Consider the following 22200-nt stretch of genomic DNA (forward strand, 5'->3'; position numbering starts at 1 on the left):
AAGCTAAATGATAATCATAGCTTGATTACAGTTCTCTGTTAATATATTTTGTAATACTAATAAATAACAGAGTATCTCCTTTCCAAAGAGGAGCCAACATAGGGCAATTTGTGTGCCCTATGCCGACAGACATAGCATACCACATTTTAAGCATTTCAGTTTACCACATATTTATCTCTAATCCATAGTCAGCTGAAGGGAGTTAAACTTTGCTAAGATCTACTAGATTTGATTCCTATATAGTCTTTTTTTTTTCCCCCCAGTGTCAATATATTTTCAGTTACAGTGTCAGTAAGAGACACTGTGCAGATGTTCTTTTTTCTGTGATATCGGAAATTTTCTCAGGAGGATTATACTTGGATACTTTCATAGAATTGTGGAATCATAGAATCAGAGGATGGCTTAGGTTGGTTGGAAGAGACTTTTAAAGATCATCCAGTTCCAACTCCTGGCCATGAACAGGGCTGCCACTTACCAGATCAAGCTGCCCAGGGCCCCATCCAACCTGGCCTTGAACACCTCCAGTAATGGGGCATCCACAGCTGCTCTGGCAGTCTGTGCCAGTGCCTCACTGCCTTCTGAGTAAAGAATTCCCTCCAAAATTCTAACTTAAATTTCTCCTCTTTTAGTTTAAAGCCATCCCCCTGCTATCTGACTGTTTGAAAGGTCGATCTCCCTCCTGATTATAGGCTCCTCTCAAGTAGTGGAAGGCTGCAATGAGATCTCTTCAGAGCCTTCTCCAAGCTAACAAAACACAGCTCCCTCAGCCTCTCTTCATAGGACCAACGTTCCAGTCCTCTGATCATCTTTATGGCCCTTGTCTGTGCTCTTTGTAATCTCAGTTTCTACTCCTATGAAGTGATTCTTATCTCTTCAGCAGATACCAACTCCTGCCAACTGCCTCCTGCAAATAATGTTACTTCGTCTTCTGTTCTTGTATTTTTTTTAAATTAAAAGTTACTATTAGCTTGACACAAAAGAGTTCCCCTGTGAATTGTACTCTATGATCAGACAAGATCCCTCTTTTCATGTGATGTTAGCATAACTACTAAAGTTGCCAGAGCATAAGGGAGTGACTGGGTTACTGGCGTGGTCTTTTCAGTAAGTTCTCCTTGAACCAACATAAAGAGCATATGGTAGAACAGAGCTTTTCTACAGAGCTATGTATTAACCCTTCTTACTGAAATCTTTTCAATGGCACTCTCAGAATGAATTACTCAAGATTTGCTTCCTGGATAGGTGTTCAAAAGGATGGCAGAAATCTTAAGTCTGGCGAGTATCACGTGAAGAATATTGAAGATTCCCATTATTTAACAGGTGAGGCCTATTAAATAAGATTTTAGGAGTATAATAAATGATTACTGCTGTTTTATAAATGTCTTAAAATATCTGTTTTACAGAGGCAGATATAATGGGAAAAATAAAAAAGAATAAGCTATCCAGAGCAATCTTTTTGATGGAAAAAGCTGTACAGATGTTCCCTGAAGACCTAAGTACTTACTCCCAAAGGCAGCTACTGAAGGTAATTAAAAAAACCCACAATATCACAATTTTCCATGTTCTGTGAAATTAAGACTTGAATTACTCCTTCTTACAAACAGAAGAAAAATTGAAGGAACTCTAAGGACAATGTTTCTGGCAACTTTTGTTGCCAGATTTTCTTTGAGAAACTTCATCATGGTGAAAAAATAAAGGGACTTAAACTAGGAGAGAGGATATCCTCAAATTTTGTGCGTATGTGCAGGTTACAGGAAACCTGAAAGGGATGACTTTTGTTTCTACACTTAATCACCTAGACTTTGCCATTTTCTACACTTCATCACCTATGCCTTGCCAAAATGTCGTGAAGGTTTTCTTCTTCTCACTGCAGCCTTCAACATTATTCTTTTTAAAAATCTATAAGTTTTTTAGATTACTATGTCTGGTGATGATGAAATTAGCTTTATTTAAACTTACTAAAAAAACATTTTAGAATTTGGAGGTTTTGGAATTTATGGAGGTTTTGGAATCTATGGAGATTAAAGGTAGATTGTGCATGGGTTCCCTCCAAAGTCTTCTAAAATTAATGGAAGTCTTTCCGCAATTTGTGACCTTAGTGACTTTTTTTAACCTGTGTCTATCCATGAAAATGACTATTCATCAGTGAGGCACAAAATATATCTATAGCCTGTACAATACATGTCTGAAATATTCAGTTATATGATATGTGAAGAAGTATATTAAACAAGAAGTTAAAAGGAAGTGTTTTTCTTACAAGTGCTACAAATTTGGAGGTATGATAATTAAAACAGTTGCTAATTTCATTTGAATGAAAAAACTGCATTCAGAAAAGACACACTGAAAGTCTAATGTATTTGCAAAATACATTAAATTAGCAAGAATATCAGATGTAGTAATATGGTATGAAAGTTATAACTGTACCTACCAATGAAGACTTACAAGGAATTCCCAAGAAATGTATGGTTATCCCAAACAAATGTTTGCATAGGCCTTATGTTGACCTTCCCTATATTTTTGTTATATGCACTCTTTACAGAGAAGGGAGTAGGTAAGATTATATATTTGCAGCTGGTTACAAGAAAACACCAGATTAAGTTTGGACAAATTTAACATGATGATTTTAGATATTTGTACTGTGATATACTCAATTACTTTTCCTTGAGGTAGAGAGTACTCACTTCATGAACAGCAAATTTATATTTTTGTTTTCGTGCTTTTGTATAGAAGTTTTTGCCTTTTTATTGTGGAACATCCAAGAGCTTTAGACAGAATCACTTGTATATTTTGATGTTTATAACAATATGATACAGAGCTTTACTTATGTTGCAAAATAGAAAAATACTCTTTCTGCTGTTTATTGGGAAATCATGCATATAACCTCTTAATATTTATCAAACCATTGGACAGGTATGGAAACCTCTGAGTAGTATGTGTATGCTCATCCACATCACAATATTTAACTACTTAAATTGCTATGTGTCTTTCGTTTTGTTTGATTCCTCTCCCTTGTTTCATTCTTCCTTCCTGTCCTCTACGGCTATTTGGATATCCAAGCCTTTACAGATGGATACGTTAACAGTTCTTGTTGTCCAGCTCTAAACTGAATAAATAAGATCAAGCTATGCCACAGAGCAGGTCTGTGATAGAAGCTTCTTCAATCATAAGACTATTTTTCCTCTTGTAACACTGCCACATTTATTGCCTTCTGTTCGTCAGTTAATGATGTAGAGGTCATGCAGTGCCACTTGCAGTCACAGCACTATCTTTATTCACATTGGGATAGTGTGGATTGCCCTAATAAGAATTATGTCCTCAGGGAAGAATGATTCTGTGATCCTTTTAATTAAAATTTCTATCATAGTACAGTTTGCCATAAAGAAGTATCATTTTTAAGCAAGCAGTGAAGTCTCTCCAGAAGTTGACTGGTTATGTAAGAGGAAGAATCACTAAATTTCTTGTTTATCTTATATTCTTCCTTAGACATTTCCTGCTAGGGTTGATGCAGCCCTAATCTGAAAGCGGAGGGAGTGGGGAGAAGGGAATGAGCTGTGTTTCCCCTGTGGAAAAGGATTTGGAGATGTTGGGGATTGAAGACTCAGTATCAGCTGTCAGTGTGTGCTTGCAGCCTGGATGGCCAACTGTATCCTGGGTTGCGTCAAGAGAAGTGTGACCAGCAGGTCAAGGGAGGTGATTCTGCCCCTCTGCTCTGCTCTTATGAGAACCCACTGCAGTATTGCTTACAGTTCTGGGGCACTCAACACAAGTAGGACATTGAGCTATTGGAGCAGGTTCAGAGGAGGGCCAAAAAGATGATCAGAAGGCTGGAGCACCTTCTCTAGGAGGAAGAAGAAGAGAAGGCTCTATGGGCACGTTATAGTGGCCTTCCAGTACCTGAAGGGGTCCTACTGGAAAGCTGGGGAGGGACTTTTTATAAGGGCATGTAGTGACAGGATGAGGGGAAATGGTTTTAAACTGAAAGTTAGACTAGATTTTAGGAAGAAATTCTTTACTGTGAACACTGTGAACACTGGAACAGGTTGCCCAGCGAGGTTGTGAATGCTCCATCCGTGGAAGCATTAAAGGCCAGGCTGGATGGGGCTTTAAGCAATCTGGTCTAGAGGGAGGTGTCCCTGCCTGTAGCAAGGGGATTGGAACTAGAGATCTTAAAGATTCCTTCCAACTCAAACCATCCCATGGATCTATACGATCTGATTAAGACTATTAAATTTTAACTCCCCATTTTGCTGTAAGTTTAGTTTTTGATCATTTGTGGACATGAGGTACAAGGCTAAGTTCTTATGACTTTATCAGTGTCTGAGGACAGAAGCAAGGAACTGTTAAGATGCAAGTTTATAGGACTCTCTCTGAATTACCAATAACTTGGGATTTTTTTTTTCTAGTTCATCATCCAGAATCAGTTCAGCCTAAACTTTTTGTCCAGTGTATAGACAGTACTATAAATGTACAAACAAAAACTCTAATTATGAGAAGATGTTGCATTTTTCCCAAAAAAATGTAATTTGTCCAAGACTTTCTTGATTTCTTCATCTCTGGGAGCTGACCTTTTTGATTTTAATTTGCGTTGAATAGATACTACAAGTAAAGATATAAATGTAGCAAGTTCTTAATATTAAATTTCGAAGCAACGTTTCTTTTATTGTGTTGATGCAGACAAAGTAAAGAAAACTACCAATTTGCCATTCAGTCCAGTTAGGAAAAAATGTACCCTGTAAGCCAGGTAATTGCTATGTGCAGGAGGTCCACACATTTTTGGACTAATACTAGTAGATTATGATGGCAATTAGGACCATCAGTCAGCTTTCAGCTATCTCTGGCTAACCAAGAGAACTGGCATAACCCTAATTATTTCATGACTGCATCGTCCTCCCTTTTCATTATTTCTTTTCTTTCTAGAAGGTGAGTCTTCAAAAATGCCACAGGTAGGTCCTCAGCTCTCTCCTAAAGAAAAGTTGTTTATCTTTTTTCATATCTTCTTGGAGCTAATCACTCTTCACCTTAAACTGCTAATCATCATTTGTTGTAACTGATTTTTTTTCCTGTAGATTCTTTCAAATTGGAGATGCCTCATCCCTCCCTCTTTTAGACACAACTCTGCATTCACTTTATTGTACAATGTATAATTAATCTGTTTATGTAAGGCATACACAACATACCATTCATACTAATATAAGATATAAGAGAATGTGAAACTATAAAAATTTCTCTATGTAGCAGTGATTTTTTCTCTGATGAGATTTTTTTCTGAAAACAATTTATTACATCTGCTGTTGTTTTAAAAGTTTTTCTCTTTTGTTTTAATTCAAATCGTAGGAGGCACTAACTTTAATTGAACAAGTTGAAGCTGAACAAACTGCATTGTATCACAGTCTCAAAGAATTTATGAGCAGCAAGAAAAAAAGCAAGATTCCCCCTCCTCCTCTATTACTTTCTAGATCACATTGCTCCATGACATTTAAACCAGCCTCATTCTCCTCAGATGTTCAGGTAACGGTTTTCATAATGACTGTGGAAGAAATATATTAAATAATGCATGAGAGAAAAAGTTGTTTCAGCAGTGCTGTACCATCAGAGTTTTTCTGTTAGTCTCAAGAAGATTATGCTACCCTGACTTAATTAAGTATGCATTTTTTTATATCCTGTGACTCAGTCATGACTCACTGTTTTGATCTTCACATTTACGTTGAACTTTCTTTACCTCGCATATCATCTTTGGTTTTTCTGCTTTATAATCCTCACTTACTGTAATTGTCAGAAGCTCACTCTTTTTCTGGAGATTGACATATGCCTAATCACTCTCTGAAGAGAAGAAAAACTGTTGTGTCATGTGATGCAAGGAAGTACCACAGTCAAAGCTCTACTAATGAAGTGTTAATGTGCTACAGCTCAGGAAGAAAATCAACTCCTATCGTATATGTAGAGTCAGAACAGCTCAGACCAGAAGGTATCTTTGGAGAGTTCTTTAGTCCAAACTTTTCCTCAAAAGAGAGTCAGCTGTGAAATTAGACCATGTTGCTGGGCTCTGTCAAATCCGTTCTGAAAATCTCTAAGGATGGAGACTGCACAACTTCTGTGGTCAGCCTGTTCGTGGGAAATTTTTTTTTCCTTAAGAAAAACTGGAATCTCTCTTGCTTCAATTCAGGACTGTTGTTTTTCATTATCTTACCATGCACTACTGTGAAAAGCCTGACTACATCTTCATAACCTTCTTGCAAGCATTGAGTGACTCCTGATAGATCTGCTGAGCTGAATAAGCCCAGCTCTCCCAGACTCTTCCTGCAGGGCTAATTCTCCATCTCCTGAGCTGGCCCTCTGCTGTAATCACTCAAGTTAGTTTTTCAACATCTTTGTAATTAGAATAGGGGGGGCAGCAGGGAACCTGCTTGTAGTATCTAAATGTAGTCTAACAAGTTATGAGCAGTCAGAGATGATCTTGTTCCTCAATTTCCTAACTGTATTTCTATTAAGATAGCCCAATATGATTTTAGACTGCTTTGAGGCCATGGCCCACCTTTGGTTCATGTTCAGCTTTTTGTCCAGCACCCTTTTAAATTCCATGAGCTTCTTCTTGGTCCATTGATTTGGGAACTATATATCAACCCTACCCTCAAGTTTCAACGTATCAACTGTTTCCATCAGTTTTGGCATCACCTGCAAACTTTCTGATTCTTCTCAGGTCATTGCTGAACATATTGAACAAGAGAGGTCCTGGGATAGTCTCATGAAGTGCTCTGCTTGCTACTATCTTTTGAGTATGAATGCTTAACAAATACTCGGAGCATAATATTCAACTGTTATTTTACCCATCTATCTTTTTGTACATCCATGTCATCCTATCTTCGTCATAAGAATAATAGAAGACTTCTGAAAGCCTTGCAGTATCAGCTGCCTGATGGAAAGGGATCTTGGTGTACTGATGGACAGTCGGCTGAACATGAGCCAGCAGTGTGCCTTGGTGGCCAAGAAGGCCAATGGTATCCTGGCTTGTATCAGGAACGATGTGGTGAGCAGGACTAGGGAAGTAATCCTGCCCCTGTACTCAGCATTGGTGAGGCCTTTCCTCAACTACTGTGATCAGTTTTGGGCACCTCAGTACAGAAAGGACATTGAGGTGGTCGGAGCAGGTCCAAAGAAGGGCATCAAGGCTGGTGAAAGGCTTGGAGAATATGCCCTACAAGGAGAGACTGAAGGAACTGGGGCTGTTTAGTCTGGGGAAAAGGAGGCTGAGGGGAGACCTTATTGCTCTCTTCCAATATCTGAAAGGTGCTTACAGCAAGAGTGGGGTTGGTCTCTTCTTACTGGTGACAAGTGACAGGACGAGGGGAAATGGCCTCAAGTTGCATCAGGGTAAGTTTAGGTTGGATATCAGGAAAAACTTCTTTACATAAAGGGTGGTTAAGCACTGGAATAGGCTTTCTGGGTAGATGATTGAGTCCCATCCCTGGATGGGTGTAAAAACCATTTGGATGTGGTGCTCAGGGACATGGTTTAGCAGAGGGTTGTTAGAGGTAGGGTAGTATGGTTAGGTTGTGGTTGGACTTGATGATCTTTAAGATCTTTTCCAACCTGAGCAATTCTATGACTCTATGATTCTAAGGTCTCGGTAAAGGCCAGCTACTCCTCTTCCCTCATCTATCTCATCTGTAAATCCAGCCATTTAGAGACCAATCATGATGGTCTGCAATGATTTGCCCTTTGTAAATCCATGCTGACTGCTCTGGATCATGTTATTCTTCTTCATATGCCAGAATGCCCAAATAGGTAATGTATGGAAATTCTGTTAGTTGCAGTTTTTCTGAAAGAGAATTTTTCATACTGATTTTGCAAGCTACTTTAAAATAGTAGCATGCTTTGTAACATGTATAAAACCAATAAAAACAAGAATACTAAGGATGCCTCTGTGAACAGTTGTTTTAAAACTTACAATTTAATTGCAGCTTGGTTAGAAAATTTCAAACAAATTGATAAGGAAAAAATCTTTCATTTTTATTCTTAAAGCACATAAATTAAAAACAAAATAGGTAAATTAAAAACAAAATAGGTACTCCTTAAAGTCGGGGTGTTCTTTATTAATAACTGTTAAAGCTTTTATTTTTTTTGATACAGAGCATTGAATATAATGCATTGGGCCAGCAGATGGTGCAATGTGATTATTATTCTTATAATTTGAGACTCCATTATTGTAGGATTTTTTTTTTTCCTAAAGTTATGTAGCTGTTAAGCAAACATGAAAAGTTGTTTTTTAATGATAAACTTATTAATTGAAAATGGATACCTAGGATTAAGTGAAGCATATATAGTTCTTGTATTGGAAGTCAAAGTATCTCTAAAACTTCCTGATATTATAGCTATTCTTTTGCTGAAAGTAATCTCCTCTACTTCAATATGACATTTTGAAAAAATAGTCTGGATTTGTTACAAGACAAATTACATGTAACATGAGAAAAATGAACATTCCAGTTGTTCAGATATTTTTTATGTTGATAAATGATCTCATCTGTCCCACCTGAGGTCTACTGAAAACAAATCGATTTAGTACAACTTAGTAGAAGTTTAATTTAAGAGAAGTTACTGAAAGCCATCTGCCCAATTCTGCAGAGCTGCATCAAAATGGTAATGTTTGAATTCAGTGGGCAAGTCTGATCAAGGTATACATACTCACTTGATTAAAGATATTAAACAATTTAGATTGATATACCAAAGGAGATTATCAGCATCTCAACAGCATGAAAAAAACATTTATTTCAATATGAATTAAGAACATGGACATTTTTGATAATATTGCTAGGTTTGCGTGTGCATTAATCTTGCTTTCTTTTAATGATTTTTCCTTAAGTGATTTGCTGAATCAGATTGAGATGTCAATTTTAGAAGAAAACCATTACAAAACTCAAATAAGGGATCTTTAGTAATTTACATCAGCAAGATGACTTACTGAATTTATACTTCGTGATATGTTTGAGGTATAGAATAGAACAAGGTAGAAGACAGGAAAGTAGGTCTTCTGCTTTCATCATCACTGTAGTATTCTTGTTTTTAAAACAACTCATCATGTCCTCATTTTCTTTAAAGGTTGCATGGTACAGTATTTTGGGCTGTGTAGCAGGAGAAAATAATACGAAAGTAAGATTAAATAACAATAAACTTCCAAATGCTGGAGAAGAGGTAAGACAGAGCTCAAATCCATTCAGGTCATTCTCTCATCCTTAAAAACAAATCAACCAATCAACTAACAAAAAAAAAACAAACAATAACTGCAACAAAAAGAGACCCCTCTGCACATGTCTTTTATAAGTGTATATATCTATGTCTTTTTTAAATTAGGTAACTAGCCAAGTCTTTGACAAACATTTTGATATTTTTTTAAGATACTGAAACTTTGCTAGGCGGAAGGCATTATATATTCTGGAAGCCTTTGATAAGGAATTAAATGCTTTCAAGGGCTTCCTGTTAAAAATTCTGTCACTTTTTTTTTTTGGTGTGCATGTGTGTGTTTTGTTTTCTTTGAGAGAGAGCTAAGAAATAGAAAAGCAAATGAATCTTTATGATGTATTTATAGTGAACCTTGGACATTATTCTGTTTTCAAGAAGTCAGAAAAAGATAAATATAAAATTTTAACATGTTGGTTAATTTTCTAACATCTATCAGCTATTTCTCCATAGTAAGAACATGTCTTTCTTCATTCTGGCAACTAGGTAATATAAATTCTTCAATAACTTAGGTGTTCAGACATGATTGACTTCTATATTCATATGTTTAGAGAACTTGAACCATCCTCTGCCCTTATCTATTATATCCACGTGGCATGTAAGGTGGAGAGCCACATGCTTTTTCTCTGAAAGCACAGCACAGGCCAAGAATGTCTCCAGTGTGATCTCTGCAAGCATGCACACTCATAGTGTAAATTTGGAAAACTATATGTAGTTTATGTATATAGATATGTAATTTTTATGTATAGCAATCTCTTGGACAAAAGACCTTTGTAATTAACTTTTAGGTTATGTGCTTTGTACAACCAATTGCATTTCAGAGAGAACTGATACTTTTCCTCCTCTCATTTCATTGTTTTATCATTGTTTTCAAGAGCTCAATATTGTGTGGAAATGTGCTGGTTGTATTTTGATTGTATCCAGGAATATTAAATAAATTGTTTAAGGACAAAGCATAGAGTTTTGTTTTTGACATACTCTGAGGATGTAAGCAGGAAATATTTTTATTCATAGATACCGGCTGATGGAAAAAGCCTCTTGGAAATACAAGGCTTAGATCCCAATGAGAAATACATATTTGCTGTTGCAGCATATTCTTCTGATGGAAAACTTATTGGTGATGCTATTGGGGAAACAACTAGGCCAATCCTCGCATATCCACCTCTTTCTGCTACTACTGTTCGAGCTTATCTAACTCAGGTAGGGTTATAATGTTTGGTAATAAGCTTTAACATGATTGTAATTACTTTTTTTTCATTGGTAACCCTAAAATTTCTAGCCATTACTCAATATTTTCCTGCAAAAAGCACCATCAGAATTTCAATATTCTGCAGAAGTAACAAAGGTAAAATGAGTCTAGATGAAATAATATTTATATGATATATAATATAATATATGTTAAGTATTCCACAAAATAATATTAAATCCTTGGTTAACAGTCAATTTTTGCCTTCCCTGATGCTACTTCTAAAGAGAAACTAATGTTAGCATAATCGAATGGCTACTGCATGTATTTTATTCAAATACATCATAATATTCTTATAGCTGTTGTAAGCTCACGTGTTGAAGGGAGGGAGTTTTAAAGCCTTTCTTTTTCCTGTAATCATATTTGCTTATCTGAAGACCACAGAAACGTGGTAGATTAGTTTTAATTAGTGGTTAGTATATAAAATGAAATCTAATATTTATTTTTCCCTGTAAAAAGTTGAATAAATATATATATATATGTTTATAGGTAGCCTATCAGACTGGCAACTACACGTTAGCCAGAGGAGCATTTTCACCGATGTGGGATTATTTTGTTTCAAATTCTTCTCCACTTCCCACCAATGCAGCTATTATTTCTGCAAGAAGTACTTCGACTATATCTGAAAAGAGGTAACTGGTGAAATCAAAATTAAAATAATAGTTAATTATAGATGTGCATATTTTATTTTAAAGTGTACCAGGGTGTGAAATTTTGTTCAGCCTCCTCATATGAAGAACATTCTACAAAAAAAGGTGTGAAATGTGTTGTAAAGATACAGTGTTGTATAATTAGAGGAGGTTTTTTGTTATTTATGGAAATGGTAGCATTTACACACCTAATTCTTTATAATGGTTGTTTTATTGCTTTAGATAATTGGGAAATACTTATAAAGTGGCCATTCATACCATACAATGAATTATTCTATGTAAAATATGTAATATTAACTGGGTTCTTGACTTTCAGTTCCAATAACGGAAGCAGTAGTGTTCAGAAACTATAAATATTTTGCTTGGAACACCACCCAAATTGGGTAAATGCTTGCTAATGTTGTTTTGAGCTGATTATATAAATTACTATAAATGAGCTGATTATAAATAATGTTACTAATTTTAAAATATACTATTGTACGTTAGAAAAGACATAATTTTCTTTTTTCTCTTAAAAAAAATTCAAATATTTAGCCGTAATATGGATTTTTGTGATAGCAAAGCCAAGCTGGAAATACTGTGGTTAAACTCACTGCAATTCTATAGATAAAAACACAAAAACAAATCAAGACTTAATTAATTCCTGGTTAGAAAAAAGAGACTTGTATGAAATAATAGATATGAAATACAGTAATAAAAATATTACTTTAAAATGTTGGTCAGCTGCTTATAATTTAATGATAAATTAGCATCAACATATCTGATTGCAAATAATCCTCTTTGCTTGCGTTGAATTCTTCTAAGACTAATTCTTTCATTAAGGAAGCTTTGGCAGCCTGGTGAAGGAGATAACTAATCTTGCAGCTTCTGAGTTTCAGTTTTAACAGACAGCCTCAGTTCTAAAACTATAACAACAAAAACATCCTTGCTGCATATGTTTTTAATAGTTCTGTGAAACACTGATCTTAGTTTCAAGAAATAGATATTACTGCAATTTTTTAGCAGTTTGGCCATAATGCTTCCACTTTTACCTTATAGACAGAATAACCAATAATCATCTGTTGTGAGGCATGTAATACATTTGGAGATTTTGCTTTGTTAAACTTGCGTAAGAGCCCACTGTTTTCTCTGCTGTTTGAATGTGAGCTGATAGAAAAGGTTTGTATGTGCTTGAGTCATGTTACAGGTAATGCATTTAAGTGTACTTGCTATGTGGGCTTCAACCATATCTCTGGTATCATCTCCTCTGTCTTCATTGATGCTATCATTGTGTCTGATACCAGCCATACAAATTGACTTTGAGGGTCTTGATGTTACATACCATTGGGGATTTACAGGCAGCCCATAGACTGTGGGCAGTCTATGCAGTCTGCATAGGTGAATATGACTTTTCTATTCTTGTTTTTCGTTACTTATCTTTCTACTAACCATTTTCTCCATTTAAATTTATTTATTTATTTATTTATTTTTACTTTTAAGCACATACTACTGTAGAAGTAACATTTGAATTAAAGTCTGCTCAAACAAAGAACAAACTTTAAATGCAAAAAAGCTCAGGGATTTTGCTTTTCTGATAGTTAAGTTGGAACATTATTATTATTATTATTATTATTATTATTATTATTATTATTATTATTATTATTATTTTATGATTTTTACAACAGGATAGAATCTCAAAGTTACATTATGGGACCTGAAACAAGATAGTTTCAGTTTTACTGCTTGATAGCTAGGAAATTGACTAGACTAACTTGAGAGCACAGGGAGCATAAAGAGACAGTAGAGGGAGCTGGAAGGAAAGGAAGATTCCTGTTTCCAGGCAGAAGCCCTGTTAATATCTTGGTAATGTCAAATATGGGAATGTGTCTATTTGTTATTCCTTTTTGAGTACTAGTCTCTTTTAGGAAATGTGGTCAAGGAGAAGTAGAAATTTGATTCTTATACTTCAAAATGATGGAATTGTTGCTGTAATAAGTAACAGAACAACAACACAGAGGAAAAAAATCCAGAATAATAAAAAGGACAAATACATCCCTATGCTAGGGAAGAAAAAAAACCCACAAAAACAAACCAAAAGGAAAAAAAAAGGCAGAAGAAAAAAAATAGCATTTTGAGACTTGTAATACAGACCTCAGTGATGAAAAGGAGTCTGTTATTAATATCAGAAGTGTACTTTACAACTGCATCCATCATTGTCAGTACAGAAAAATAGCATGTTAAAGAAGACAGTTAAATAAGGTATAGCATCCCAAGTTTCCAAAGCAAATTCAAAGTAAGTTTCACTGTATCAGATGAACCTACTAAGGAAAAGGTACTTTAGTATAGTAGAAGGAGGGCGACAATTTGAAAATAAACTTTATTCCTTTTATTTATTTTGAAGCTAGAAATATGAAGCAATTTTTTTCAGTTTTATGTGTAAGTCTCATTTTCAGCAGCAGCTACAGCAATCCATTTTGTCTATCATTCTACTATTAAAGATTGCATTTTTGTATAATGTAATTTCAGGCATGAGATGTCTGAATCATCACTATCCTGCTTTTACCATTCTTTTGCCTTTTTGTTTTGTAGGTTACGTTTCGAGGCTATATCTCAGACCTCTCCGATCACCTTGTATCTCTTTCTGAGGAATATATTTGCCGTCTGTGACATTAATATCATGGAAGGAGCACTATTCTGTGATTCCATTTATTGCAATGAGATACTTTATAAGGAACAAGTATGTGTAGCATAAAATAATATACTGTACTTTTTTCCCTTTCTGATGAGCATAATTTCATAATTCCAAAATACTGCAATGTGCTAGTCTTAATTTGCAGAGTACTTCATTTTCTGTTGCATTATTGTCTTCCTTTCTGAAATATTTTAGTTGCTCTTGGTTACTTTGTATCCTAGAGGAAAAATTCTGAGTAGTTACTTGCTCATTAATATCCTAATCCAAAGCCCACTGATGCCAACTGAGGAAGTTTTTTTTCTTAACTTCAGTGTTGTTAGACTGTGTTTTATGAAACAGGTATAATCATTGTTGGTTTTGTCCACAAACTGGCTTCCAGGTCCTTTAATTTTAATATTTATTCAAAATTTATATTTTCATTGTTATTGAACTTCTAACAAATTTTCATGGTTTTAATATGCTAACCTTCTTTTTGCTTATTTCAGGCTTTCTTATGCATGTTAAGTTTCTATTTTTTTGCTTTCTGTATTATTCTATTAATATTCCACTCTTAGCTAAGTGTTTGTCTCTTACACAGGTGAGTATTCAGTTACATTGTAGCTTTACTGGATCTGTTCACATGTACAATAAACTGTAGCAGATTATTGGAAGGTGTTGTTATCTTCCCCTTACCTACTCAGAGATCTTAGCATGTGAAATTTCCACTCCAACCACTATGAGGATAGCTATCAAGGCATTATATTGATAAATTCAGAGGGCAAAATTAATTCAAGACAAGCATTTTCTTTTAGAATCACTAATACAGTTGCTTTTGTTTACATACTTATAACTGAAAATTCATTGGTGATCAGCCTCCTCTCCCAGGTAACAGTGACAGGGCAAGAGGGAATGGCCTCAAGTTGCACCAGGAGAGGTTTGGGTTGAAATTTCTTCTTTGTGAGAGTGGTGATGCACTGGAACAAGTTGCCCACAGGGATGCTGGAGTCACTTTCCCTGCAGGTGTTTACTGAAAGGGGAGGTGTAGTACTTAGGGACACGATTTAGTGGACAGTATTGGTGGTGGGTGGACAACTGAACTAGATGATCTTTGAGGCCTTTTCTAACCTTAGTAATTCTATGATTGCATGATTTTTAAACCTTTATCTTTTTTGCTGCTTACACTGCTTTTTAAATTGTAATAATCATAGAATCATAGAATGGTTTGGGTAGGAAGGGGCCATTAAGATCTCTAGTTCCAACCCTCTGCTATAGGCAGGGACACCTCCGTCTAGACCAGGTTGCTCAGAGCCCCATCCCGACTGGCCTTGAGTGCTTCCAGAGAGGGGGCATTCACAACTGCACTGGGCAACCTGTTCCAGTGTCTTACCACCCTCTTTCTTCCTGACATCTTCTCCAACGTCTGTCTGAATTTCTTCCTGACGTCTAGTCCAATGTCTGTCTTCTTTCACTCTCTCTTAATGATTTTAAATGATTTTAATCAATGGTGTTTATATTTGAATCAATTTTATTTATTTATTTATTTTTTCACCTACAGGTTGGTAGATTAGCAGAATGTGAGAGAATGACTGTGGCAATTGAACTTAGTAATTTCTTGAATGATGCAAGTTATGCACTGCAGTCTGTTGTACAATGCTATGGTCTCCTTGCTCCAATTATTTATCACAAGATTTCTGCAGTGCCAGTAGTTCAGGTGAGAGCATTTGAGAAGAGCTTCTTACACCCAATTCCTGTGATTCAATTTAAACTTAAAATGGAGTGTATGGTAAGACAGCCAAATATCTAAGCTTCTACTTCTAGAGAAACTGCTGAAACAAAAGCCTTTATTGGTTTTATGTGTTCTTAGTGCATATGTTCAATGTGAGCTGCTTAGGTTCTGCTCTGATATTGATTATTGATAGAATATTGATTATTTCTTCAGGATGATTCATTGGTATTTTTAAACTATAATGTGCTAGAACTTCTACTCATATGCCATTTGCAAATAGCAATTTTGAGGAAAGAAAAGCAGCATTCTCTCTCTCTCTCTTCTTTTTTTTTTTAAATGTTTGGTTTATGTACAATTTTGTCCTTCCGAAAAGAAGGCTGTTCAATGTTTTGATAATACAGTCTTTAGTTTTAAGTCCCTTTCCAGAAGCAATTATCTTCTCCTTGAAAACAGAGTACCTGAATGCTTTTCTGCCATTTCTAAAACACCAGGCTTTTTAGATTCGACAAGTATACAGAAGAAACTTGCAACATTTTTATAGTCTTTTATTTTTAGAACATACTAAAAAGATTTTTCTTTCTTTTAAAATTCTGATCAGCTCAATATATTTTTAAGCAGTTCTCTACTAGGAGTATGTCATCTCACTGAATTAAACATTCTTTGATTTCATGTTAATTAAATCAGCAAAAATATCCATCATGTATCTATAATTTAATATCTAAGATATTGTGTGAACTTGTCATTTATATCAAAGGGCTGTGGATGAAATTTTGACACTATTAAATTCAATGGAAATTTTATTATTAGTTTTTGTAGAGCAAGCATTTCATCATAGCTGCTACATTTTAAAGTATTTTTAAAGTTCACTATCAAATACACTGAACAGAGGTACAAACTTGAAATTGTTTTGCAGATTCATAACTTTTATTTAACCCTTGTATTTACAGATTCTCATTAAGTGCTTGGCCGTCCTTCAAGAAATTCCAAGTGCTACTTTGCAGAGGAGACAGGCAGGCTGTTATGAGAGTATTCAGCATATGATAGCTTGCACTTCATTTTATACAGCAAAGGTATGGTATAAATTATTGTTTTTACAACTTTAAGTCACAGCTTCTCTCATACAGAAAAAAAAAAAAGCTGCGATATCTTCAGATATTTCAGTGTGATGTCTTAGAGAATTGGCACTATTAAATATTATGGAAATATTTATTCTCACCTTCGTATTAGTGCATTTTATATAATAATAACATTTAGAATTTTAAATAAAATAATGTTATTTCTCCACAAAATAAAAAATAATTATTAGTCCTTGACATGAAATCTGTATTTCATGTGATCATGTGAGTTTACATTTCAGGTAGTATTATTTTCAGCAAGGCATGCATATATATATATAAATCTAAAAATTTATTTACTGCAAACTCATATTTTTAGTTTTAATTTGGTTAACATACATGTCATATTTCCTAATTAGATATGAGAGATTTTATTCTATTTCGTTCCGTGTGTTGATAGCAACATAAACATGTTGATTTTTAAATATAATACATATCTGTAAATGACATTTATATTTCCAATACTAAGTTTTCTGAGATTAGGAGAAACATGGTACTTGTAGGATATGTTAATTACAGCCATGTTAGAGTCAAAGTACCTGCCGTGGTAAACGTATGACCTTGAACAAGCTAGATTTCCTTTATCTCTGAGTGCACCTCAGCAACAAGTTATGCTGAAGCAGAACTGTGGCTGCTGCTTTGAAGGATTCCCCTGCTTTTGGCAGCTCTCACATGAGTTGTTAGAGCAGGATCTCTGTACTCACCTTCAAAGATCTGATTTTTAAAGAATGTATAAAGTCCTAAAATTAATACTATTTTCTTGACATTAATTAATTGCTTCATGGCTGTGAGAGCAGTGTTAGGGCACAAAGAAGGCTTAGAAGTTAGGAGCTGAAAGTCAGCAGGGCAACACCTCGCCAGCCAAGCCCACTGCCCCAGCCCAGGAGAGGGGCAGGCCAGAGGTGGTGGTTAGGTTCAGCCTGGGGTACAGGTCATTGGGAGAGCATGTGATGGCAAGCAGGTCAAGTTGGGAAGTCTGCAGATCAGGATCAGGTCTCATGAAGGTAGCGGGGGTCAGGCACAGCCCAGCAGGTGGGTCTGCCATGATGGGAGCAGTCTGAAATCAAGTTGAGGAGTTAGGTCATGGGTCAGCACTCCAGATCAGTGAATCCATAGCCAAGCACAGGCACGAGTTTTGAGTATGCTAAAGACTGGGACTCCAGTAGTGTAGCTCAGGGAATGTACTCTCAGGCCCAAGCTGAAAGGAAGATCCTGGGCCCATGGGGAAAGGGCTTTGGGAGAGGATTGTAACCTCAGAGCTGTCCACTCAATGTCACAGTTTTGGAAGTATGGCACTAGGAAATGTAATTCTGTTGTATCTGAATCACTGCTGTGGCATCACGACTAATGAAGCTATTACTATGAAATATTTATATACTCATCTCCAAACTTAGTACTAAAAGGTTGTTCATCATAGAATCCCTGACTTGTCAGCATTTAGGAGCTTACCAAATGGAGGACATGCTATTGCAAAAGTGAGCCCAGATTCATTAAGAGGTAGAATCAACAATTCCAAGAAAATAGTGTGTTTGGTGTCATACGATGATTTTTTGGAGGTTATCAATGAGACATTCATAACAGATGGCTGAAATCTGAAAAAGCACTTATTTGAGGAAGCATATTCTTAAACATCACCTTGTATCTCAGTTTGCAAAATAACTTTCATGCCGTAACATTCCTTATCTAGATTTTGGAGTTGAACTAACTGATGAACTCATTATTATCTGAGAGTGGATATAACATGTCCAATGTCACTGATTCTCTTTTGTGTCTTTAATCTTGAATGCCAATTCAAAATAACAAATAGATAAAGCTAAAGTGACTCAACCAGCAAGGCAAAGCTGATTTCAGAATCAAAAAAGTCTGACCCATGAGGCATCCAATATCTCTCCCTGCTTTCAACAACTTTTCAGGAATTCCAAAGCCCCACTGTCTCTTATTTCAGTGTACGTATAGTATTCTGGCTAGACTTTAGTTAATATGTTGAAAAAATATATATTATTTAAATGTCCTGAATATTCTGATTTAGCGAAGACAATATTCCATCACTGGTGTTATACTAGTGAAGATGCTTCTGTTAAGTCTTTTACAGTAAAATCTGTTCTCAACAAGTACAATACTTATATTCTTAAGTAACTCCCATCTTTAAGAAAGCTGAAATAATAATATGATCTATAGATGTTTCCTTGTGACTTTTTCTATGGAAATATTATCAGTCCCAAAAAATTCTTTTTTTTTTCTTTTTTTCCTACCAGGGTCAACATATTTTACAAGACTAGTTACCTTGATTCCTTCCATATCAGATGATTCTTTTTCTTGGAATCTTAGTATAGTGCTTGTTTGTTGTTAGATTCCCAAATTAAATGATTGTCTGTTGGTACTGCAGATTTTTTTTCTTTAGAGACAGCATTGAGGCAGAATAGCATGCAGAACAGCAAACAGAACAAGTTAATTGCAAAAGTTTCTAATTAATCCATTTTATAAAGTTTTCTACTGAGTTTCAGTCACGCTGTGTACAATTATTTTCTATTCCAAAACCAAACATCTTAATTTGAAATTACAGTGCATATAGTAGAATTACTTGACCTTTAAAGCTCTAACTGAGGGAGATGAAAACACCTAAAAAATGTAACCCATAATGTTCAGTTACAACTTCATATTTTTCAAAATAAATTTCACCACTCTATTTTATTAAATAAGTTTTACCAGTACAGTTGAGTTGTTCAGGTGTGCACTTGATATCAGAGAGATAAATGAGGATAATGTAGTTACCTTTTATATTCTTTGATAGCAGTGCTGCCTAAGAACAGGAAGAATGTCAAGCACTGCTATAGATACTTCTTGTTAAGTATTTCTATTCTTTGAGGAACAGTCTATGGGTAAGCAGAAATAGAACGAATAGACAGATTATCTGTTATTCCAAATACTTTACAGGTTTATAGTTCTGTTGTTTTTTTAAAGGAAACCTAAGTATTAAGTAATTAATGTCTATTTATAATATTCATACGTTTTGTCAACTGTAAGTGGATAATAATTAAACGTGTTATGCAAAACAAAAAAAATGTAACTGATGATTCCTTAATAGGTTCTACGTTCATTGAAGGAATATGAACTAGCAGTAATTATTATTAACTATGGGAAAAAATTGTTGGATTCCTCACAGAGAACCTCACCTGGCCAGTCAGGAGCTATAGAAAGTGAAGAAACACATAAAATTAAGGTAACTACTCTGATATTCTTTTTTTTTCTTTTATCTCAATATGCTATTCTTTTATTTTAAGGACCATATTTATTAACTTCCTGTTTAGATTGTATGGAATAGGAGTTTTGTTGTAGAGTAGGAGTTCCCAAGAATACAGACAGCTGAGAAGCTTCTTTTTGTAGCCATCTGTTAGGACCAGTTGCAGACTGCAGTAGGTACAGGATCTCATTTAGTTGAACTGGAGAGGAGTTAGCAATATTAAGATATAAAATAAAGAATTAGAAGATTTGGAATAGAATCCAAATTCCACTTTGATGTGCTCTTTTCAGTTAGGTAAAAGCTATTTTCTTTAAAAGCTGATTATTTGATATTTCAGAAGACTTCTGCAAAGACATCCCATTTAGCTGCAATGGAAAAAGCAACAGAAAATCTAAGTGCTCTTGAATCGAATCTCCTAAGACTGACACAACCAGGTGAGTGCGCTTTGTCATCCACTTCTCTGTGTATACATGCATAAGTCCTGGAAGAGGAAGCACTTCTGTAACGAACAGAATAAAAACCATGATGCAAAACTTTTGTTCCTCTGATCCTTCTGTTTTTGCTACTGACAATGATGCCTGCATTCCTGCAGGGCAAGTCACAGGATGAATGAATTCTGTAAGTTAACTGAAAATTGCATTGATTAGTTAACAAAATGATCTTCCATTCTTACTTAATAGAAAGTTAAACTAATGGGTTTATCAGTTAGAGAAGAACGAGTTTTCATTAACTGACAGATACTTGATTGCTGAAGTCTGGTCTGTTACTAAAATAGGATAATTTTATACCAATCAATACAAGAACCTTCTGGTGAGACTATGCATAACAAATAACAAAGCTTACAGCCATCCTTACAAATATGTATAGGTGATTTAGAAAAAAGAGCGTGCTTGTAGGGCATGCTGTTGAAAAGAATATCAGTGAAAGCCTTTCTGTGGGATATCCTTAAAGTGAATCAATACTTACTATTCCATTGATGATAACCTAAGAGAAAAATGAAAAAGAGCTGAATCTGCATCTTTTGTAGAAAATGGAGGAAAACAAAATGTTTCATACACATTGCAATTTTACAGTTTGAAATTTCAGATGTTTTCCTATTTAAAATTTTTTGGGAATTACTTTATTTTGTTAAAATGCTTGTTTGAAATACTATCTTGTCAAACTTGTCAAATAGGAGAAAATACTAACATAAGTTGCGGCTTGGCCTAAAAATAGTTAAAAATCTGCTTATCTTTTTGTCTGTCGTATTTGATTTCACACTATTTACATACAACAGACTATTGCCACTGGAGGATGCAATTATTGATCCACTATCTCAAATGGTTGTTCCAGAGTCCATTTTTAATCTCACTTTTTTCAGGGACTAGCTGCGTTCATCTTTTTCAACCATGGAACTTGCAAACATTTACATAAGTAAGTGTGCTAGTCGCTAATAGCAGCATGTGTTAAGTTCAAGCTGTACATCTTTAAAAATAATGTCTGGACATTTCCTTACTGCACAAGTGATCTCCTTCATAAATGACATATATGGAACTTTGTAAGACATGTGGTGAACTCCAGACATTTACTCATTAGCGAAATAGCTGGAAGTTCACCAGTCTCATCCATAAGCTCTTAATGCCCTAGCAGCACAGAGGAGAGCAAACTTCTGAATTTCTCTCTAGATGGAGAGATTTAAAAGCAAAGTATGCCAAAGAAGGATTTTGCTTCAAGTGAACATGATTCCATGTTCAATTTCTGTTGAACACTGTCACTAGTTGTCAGAATGGATTTTATCTGTTTATTGTTGTAGCTCGTGGATCAGAGCTTGCAGGACATGAAGATCCTTTGTTCCTCTACCCTATAATTTCATGTTGGACATCAAACACTGCTTATCGAGAAGGTAGGATAATTGGCATATATTTTAGTTGTAAAGACTTGCTTTCTTTAGATAGTTTCCAAGAAAACAATCTTTTTACTGCTTGGAATAAACTCTTAGAAACCTTTTCATCTTTTTATTTTCATATATTTAGAATGAATTAAAACATAGCTTAAAAAATCTTTAATATGGCACATTTAGAAATGTGAGGAATACTTAAAACTTAAATACTAAATACTAAAAAACTAAAATACTTAAGTATACTTAAAAGTTCTTTATTACTGTATTGCAGTGATGAAATTCAGAAAGAAATCACGTTTTCTTGAGTTCTTTATTCAAGTTTTGCACAAAATCCTGAATGAAGAGAAATTTCACAGTGTTCTGGAATGGGCAGAGAATGTGCAAACTTACTTGAAAAGGTAGGTCCCTGTTATGGTTAAATTATTACTTAGTTTCATCCATGTCACAGTTACAACAGAAAATGTG

At 35.1% G+C, this 22200-nt stretch overlaps 1 protein-coding gene across 3 annotated transcripts in view; it reads left to right on the forward strand.

Annotated features, from left to right (window-relative positions):
* The window catches only part of CFAP54 (cilia and flagella associated protein 54), a 95441-nt gene that overhangs the window by 31546 nt on the left and 41695 nt on the right, over positions 1-22200 (forward strand). For all 3 annotated transcript variants that reach the window (XM_031553952.1, XM_031553949.1, XM_019611314.2), the window contains exons 19-31: positions 1240-1317; positions 1401-1522; positions 5332-5505; positions 9091-9183; positions 10243-10428; positions 10964-11106; positions 13693-13840; positions 15330-15485; positions 16448-16570; positions 19701-19835; positions 20194-20290; positions 21649-21738; positions 22007-22133. In XM_031553952.1, the coding sequence (XP_031409812.1) occupies positions 1240-1317; positions 1401-1522; positions 5332-5505; positions 9091-9183; positions 10243-10428; positions 10964-11106; positions 13693-13840; positions 15330-15485; positions 16448-16570; positions 19701-19835; positions 20194-20290; positions 21649-21738; positions 22007-22133 (1672 nt within the window). The remainder of the gene's footprint in view (positions 1-1239; positions 1318-1400; positions 1523-5331; positions 5506-9090; positions 9184-10242; positions 10429-10963; positions 11107-13692; positions 13841-15329; positions 15486-16447; positions 16571-19700; positions 19836-20193; positions 20291-21648; positions 21739-22006; positions 22134-22200) is intronic.

This window comes from Meleagris gallopavo, chromosome 1 (genome assembly GCF_000146605.3).
Source record: "Meleagris gallopavo isolate NT-WF06-2002-E0010 breed Aviagen turkey brand Nicholas breeding stock chromosome 1, Turkey_5.1, whole genome shotgun sequence".
Taxonomy (NCBI): Eukaryota; Metazoa; Chordata; class Aves; order Galliformes; family Phasianidae; genus Meleagris; species Meleagris gallopavo.